The 6,257-nt window shown below is 36.1% G+C and overlaps 1 protein-coding gene across 2 annotated transcripts; it reads right to left on the reverse strand.

The window, feature by feature from the left end:
* Positions 1-332: 332 nt before the first annotated feature.
* LOC101357992 (olfactory receptor 7A5-like) lies at positions 333-2,658 on the reverse strand. 2 transcript variants are annotated; one of them, XM_023738784.1, is made up of 2 exons: positions 2,640-2,658; positions 333-1,337 (listed from the first exon to the last, which is right to left on the reverse strand). In XM_023738784.1, the coding sequence occupies exon 2, from the start codon at positions 1,333-1,335 to the stop codon at positions 415-417; it is 921 nt and encodes a 306-aa protein (XP_023594552.1). In that variant the 5' UTR covers positions 1,336-1,337; positions 2,640-2,658; the 3' UTR covers positions 333-414. The 2 variants fall into 2 exon arrangements, with proteins under 2 accessions (XP_023594552.1, XP_004384506.1); XM_004384449.2 differs by lacking the exon at positions 2,640-2,658 and having other exon boundaries at positions 333-1,350.
* Between the last annotated feature and the right edge of the window lie 3,599 nt (positions 2,659-6,257).

Here is a 6,257-nt window from a genome sequence, read left to right on the forward strand (position 1 = left end):
ATGATAAATCATTTTTCTCCCAAAGCAGATACTATAAGAGGCAGTTGCTTCCATCTGTTAGGAACAGCAATGCACTTTCTTCCCTCCAGCTCTTACTATAATTTAATAAATTCACAATATCTGATATTAAATATTTTAGTGCTAGTTATTTATGCAGTGGGTTCTGTTTTCCACACTAAATGCTGAGAACACAATCTCAGAGGTCAAAAATTTTAGATGGAAATACAGAAGAAACCGTGGCTTACAATGTAAAAAAATTAAAATCTAAGATATTGAGCTCGATAAGATTAAATTAAGACTATCTTTCTATGAACAGATAAGTGTCTCATGGTTGAGGTCTAGGTTTTCAAGCTCTGTTACTCATGACCGACTATCAAAACCTGGAGAAATGATTCTTTTATATAAAGAATGTCTCTAGCTGATAAGGTTTTTTAGAGCTTGTTTTATGTCCTTGTTTCTAAGACTATAGATAAAAGGGTTCAGCATGGGTGTGATCACAGTGTACATCACTGAGGCTATTGCAGTTTTCCTGGAGATTTGGGTAGCAGCAGAACTAAGATATACTCCAACAAATGTACCATAGAACAAGAAAACTACTGAAATGTGAGACCCACAAGTGGAAAATGCTTTATACTTGCCACTAGCTGATGAAATTTTCAAAATGGTGGAGACAATCTTAGAATAAGAAAAAAAGATACCAGTGAGTGGAATAACACCAAGAAGTCCAGTTGCAAAATACATCACTAGGTCATTGGGGAAGGTGCCAGAACAAGCAAGTTGGACTACCTGATTAAGTTCACAGAAAAAATGGGGAATTTCTAACTCTATACAAAAAGGTAGTCGCAAAATCATTAAGTCGTGTAATAGAGAGTCCGAAGCACTCAATAACGAGGATGCCAGTAGCAAAAGGCCACATAACTTGGGGTTCATGATGACTCTGTAGTGCAGTGGATGACAGATGGCCACAAATCGGTCATAGGCCATCACTGTCAAGAGTAAGTTTTCCAGTTGTCCAAAAAACATGAAAAAATACATCTGGCTGAGGCAGCCTTCATAGGTTATGACTTTGCTCTGGGTCCAAATGTTCAGCAGCATCTTTGGGACAGTGGTGGAGGTGAAACAGATGTCAACAAATGACAGGTTGGAGAGGAAGAAGTACATAGGTGTGTGGAGGTGGGAGTCAGTGATAATGGCCAGAATGATGAGAAGGTTCCCAATGAAGGTGATCAGGTACATGGACAGGAACAGCCCAAAGAGAAGGGGCTGCATCTTTGTCTCTTCTGAGAGCCCTAGGAGCATAAACTCTGAAACACGTGTTTGGTTTCCTGGGTCCATGTTGGTGATAAACTGCAGGAAAAAAGACAAGAGCAATGTGATTTAGCCATAAGCATTGATTAGCAGATGAACAAAAATGCTGCAGTTTGTATTTTTTTAATGTTTACTTTATTAATTTCTATATTCTACCTACAGATCTAGTGCCTCATATCTGAAAATATCATGGAATCCCAAAGATTTTATCTTCTCCTTGATGTTGAAACTGACTAGCAATCCTTGCCCATAGTCACATTTTTCCAAGGCAATATTTTTTCTCTACAAAGTCCCTGAGACTTTCTTTTATTTATTCAACAAATATTTTTTGACAAATTACTTTGTACTAAATATTGTTAAAAGAACTGGGAAACAGCAGTGAAAGTAATTTCAAAAATATTTGCCCTTAAGTTTTATTACAGGATATTTGTGTGTTGAGGGAGCAATAGATTATCAATTAAATAGTAAATAACACTTCATGTGGTAATCATTATTATTAAGTAAAATAATGTAGAATAAGGAAGTTATAGAGTGAAAAAGACATGCTTCTTTCTATAGTCGCCTCTGATAAAAGGCCTTTGTGTAGAATATCTGACGACAGTGTGGATATGAGCCAAGAAGATATTTGCTAGGAGAGTATTTAGGGCAGAGAAGCAACCAGTGCAAAGTTCCCAAGACAGGAGTATTCCTGGTACCATCAGGAAACAGCAAGGAGGACGATGTGACTGGTGAGGGTATCAGAGAGGCAGCAGGAGGGCAGAGTTCCTAACACATGGGATCCCACAGTTCTGTTGCTGTTCTTCATATTTACATATTTTATGTTATGTACATAATTGTATAGAACATTTATAATGTACTTAAATGAATATAGTTCATCACTTAATAAACTACACTTTCTTTCCCTCATTTTCCATTTAAGCTAAATTTTAAATTCTTTATTGTAGAATACGTCTTCAGCTAGAGAATACTTGTTCAACCTTGTTCCCTTCATTAATAGTTTCCCCTACTCCATACACACACACAATTATGATTACAATATTGTATATCACTGCACCTGAGGTGCAGTTGATTGAGACAACAAAAGACACTCTAAAAGATGAGCCATTCAACTAGGCACTTCTCTAAGAATTGGGTTTTATAAATCGGGGAATCTAATTGGGTAGTCACTGCTGTGAGGATCTCAAGAACCAGTCGGCCCTGGGGTAGGGTATGATTTAGTGATCTTATACCATGTGTATGGAGAAGGAGAGAAAGCCAGTCTACAGAACAGGAGAGAAAGTGAAGTGAACTAAAAGGGAAGTGTAGCGATAAAAGACTGCATAGAATTGTGAGAGAGTGATGGGAATCAACCCAGTGACTGAACGTTGTCAGCATACAGTTCCAAGTTATAGTCCCATATGTCCAGAAAAAAAAAATAGTGGAAACACCCACCAGATACATATTTCCAACCTTCATAACATAAAAATATGTATATCCTAACACTATCACAATAACTCATAAATAACATAAATAAAAACGAAAATACAAAGGATTTTTTCTGTACAAAATTTACAGAATTCAAAGAAAAGTTTTCCAGTACTTTTAAAAAAGAAATCTAATGAATTTTGGAAATGTTTGTTACGTGAAAGAATTATTTTTTAAAAAATCAGTGAAATGCTAGTGAATTCTACAAAATATGTAAGGAAGAAATGATGTCAACTCTCTACAATATATTCTTAAAAATAAAAGCAGAAGGAACACTTCTTAGCTCATTCTATGAGGTCAGCATTAACCTAATTTGAAAAGCACATACAGACATTACAAGGAAGGAAAACTAAAAGCCAATATTTTTCATGAACATACATGCAAATATCCCCAGAAAATATTAGCAAATCAAATTCAACAATGTATAAAAAGAATTATACACCATGATCAAGTGGGATACATTCCACCTATGCAAGAGTGGTTCAACATTCAAAAATCAATCACTGCAATCCAACACTACAGGCCAGCGAGGAAAACCCATATCAATTGTTGCAGAAAAATATTTGACAAAATCACTAATCTGCTCATGATAAAAATTCTCAGAAAACTAGTAATAGAAGGCAATATCCTCAACTTGATTTTTTAAATCCATAAAAAATCTATAAATTAGAACATGTCAAGTGTACTCTCATCACTTCTAGTCAAAATCATACTGGAAGTCATAGGTAGTGAAATAAAAAAATGAAATAAAAAGTATAAAGATTGGGAAGAAAGATATGAAAATGTCTTGGTTCAGAGATAACATGATTGTTTATGTAGAAAATCCCAAAGAATGAATGAATGAATGAATGAATGAATAAATAAACAAACAAACAAATAAATAAACCCTCCTGGAATTAATAAGCAAGTATAGCAAAGCCACAAAATACAAGATAAATATGCAAAAGTGAATTGCTTTCCTGTATATCAACAATGAACAATTGAAATTCAAAATTAAAAAAAGCTTTACAATAGCTTGCAAAAAAATTAAATACATACATAAGTCTAACAAAATATGCACAGAATCTATGCGCAGAAAATTAAAAATCCTGGTTAAAGACATTAAAAGAGAGCTAAATAAATGGAGGGATATTCTTTGTCCATGGTGTGGAAGACAATATTTTGAAGAGGTCAATTCTTCTCAACTTGATCTATACACTTAATGCAATCCTAATCAAAATCCTGGCAAGAAATATTGTTGATATCAACAAACTGATAATAAAGTTTATATGAAAAGACAAAAAATCTACAGTAATCTACACAATACTGAAGTTGGAGAACTCACTCTACTCCAATTAAAAGGCTTACTATAGAGCAACAGTAATCAAGACAGCATTGTATAAGCAAAAAAAAGACACATAAATTAATAAACAGAATGGACAACCCATAAAAAAGATTCACACAAATATAGTCAACTCATCTTTCACAAAATAGCAAAGAAAATTCAATGGCAAAGGGAAAGTCTTTAAAACTGGAACAATTGGGCATACCTATGCTAAATTCCACCTGAATTTAGAGATCATCTCAAGAATAGATTTGACTCATTAACACTAATGACCGAAGACCAGACACGTTGTGGAATGACATCAAGGATATCATACATGAAGAAAGCAAGAAGTAATTAAAAAAACAGGAAAGAAAGAAAAGACCAAAATGGATGTCAGGAGAGACTCTGAAACTTGCCCTTGAACGTCGAGTTGCTAAAGCAAAAGGAAAAAAATGATGAAGCAAAAGAGTTGAACAGAAGATTTCAAAGGTCAGCTCAAGTACACAAAGTATTATAATGAAATGTGTAAAATTTAGAAAACCAAAAGAGAAGAACAGGCTTGACATTTCTTAAGCTGAAAGAACCAAAGAAAAATTCAAGCTTCAAGTTGCAATATTGAAGGATTATACAGGGAAAATATTGAACGACGCAGGAAGCATCAAAAGAAGATGGAAGGAATACAAACAGTCACTATACCAAAAAGAATTGGTCGACGTTCAACAGTTTCAGGAGGTAGCATATGATCAAGAACCAATGATATTGAAGGAAGAAGTCCAAGTTGCACAGAAGGTACTGGTGAAAAACAAGGCTCCAGGAATTGACAGGGTACCAATTAAGATGTTTCAACAAACGGATGCAGCTCTGGAAATGCCAGGAAATTTGGAAGACAGCTACCTCGCAAACCGATTAGAAGAGATCCATATGTGTGCCCATTCCAAAGAAAGGTGATCCAACAGAATTCAGAAATTATTAAACAATATCATTAATATCGCACACAAGTAAAATTTTGCTGAAGATCATTCAAAAACAGCTGCAGCAAGTACATTGACAAGGAACTGCCAGAAATTCAAGCCAGATTCAGAAGAGGACATGGAACCAGGGATATCATTGCTGATGTCAGATGGGCCTTGGCTGGAAACAGAGAATTCCAGACAGATGTTAACCTGAGTTTTACTGACTATGCAAAGGCATTTTTTTTAATTGTGCTTTAAATGAAAGTTTACAATTCAAGTTAATTTCTCATACAAAAATTTTTACATACATTGTTATGTGACCCTAGTTGCTCTCCTTATACTGTGACAGCACACTCCTTCTTTCCACCCCGGATATCCCATGTCCATTCAACCAGCTCCTGAACCTCTCTGCCTTCTCATCTCCCCTCTGGACAGGAGCTGCCCATTTAGTCTCATGTATCTACTTGAGCTAAGAAGCACACTCTTCAAGAGTATTGTTTTATGTCCAATAGTCCAGTCTAATCTTTGTTTGAAGAGGTGGCCTCAGGAATGGTTTTAGTTTTGGGCTAACAGAGAGTCAAGGGGCCATGTCTTCCGGGGTCCCTCCGGTCTCAGTGAGACCATTAAGTCTGATCTTTTTACTAGAATTTGAGTTCTATACCTCACTTTTCTCCTGCTCCTTCAGGGACTCTCTGTTGTGTTCCCTCTCAAGGCGGTCATTGGTGGTGACCAGGCACTTTCTAGTTCTGGTCTCAGGCTGATGAAGTCTCCGGTTTATGTGGCCTTTTCTGTCTCTTGGGCTAATATTTTCATAGCGTCTTTGGTGTTATTCATTCTCCTTTGCTCCAGGTGGGTTGGGACAAATTGAAACATCTTAGATGGCCACTGGATAGTTTTAAGACCTTAGATGCCACTCACCAAAGTGAGATGCAGAACATTTTCTTAATAAATTTGTTATGCCAGTTGACCTAGATGTCCCCTGAAACCTTGGTTCCCAGACCCCCGCCCTTGCTACTCTGTCCCTTGAAATGTGTGGTTGTATTCAGGAAACTTCTTAGCTTTGATTTAGTCCAGTTGTACGCAAAGGCATTTAACTATGTGGATTGTAACAAATTATGGATAACATTGCAAAGAATGGGAATTCCAGAACACTCAACTGTGCTCATGCAGAACCTTTACATAGGCCAAGAGGCAGTTGTTCAAACCGAACAAGGGAATACTGTGTT

This window comes from Trichechus manatus, unplaced genomic scaffold (assembly GCF_000243295.1).
Source record: "Trichechus manatus latirostris isolate Lorelei unplaced genomic scaffold, TriManLat1.0 scaffold00122, whole genome shotgun sequence".
NCBI classification, from domain to species: Eukaryota; Metazoa; Chordata; class Mammalia; order Sirenia; family Trichechidae; genus Trichechus; species Trichechus manatus.

Bases quoted from the DNA above. Each gene is read 5' to 3' on its own strand.
- LOC101357992 (XM_023738784.1), bottom strand. From the start codon at position 1,335: ATGGACCCAGGAAACCAAACACGTGTTTCAGAGTTTATGCTCCTAGGG.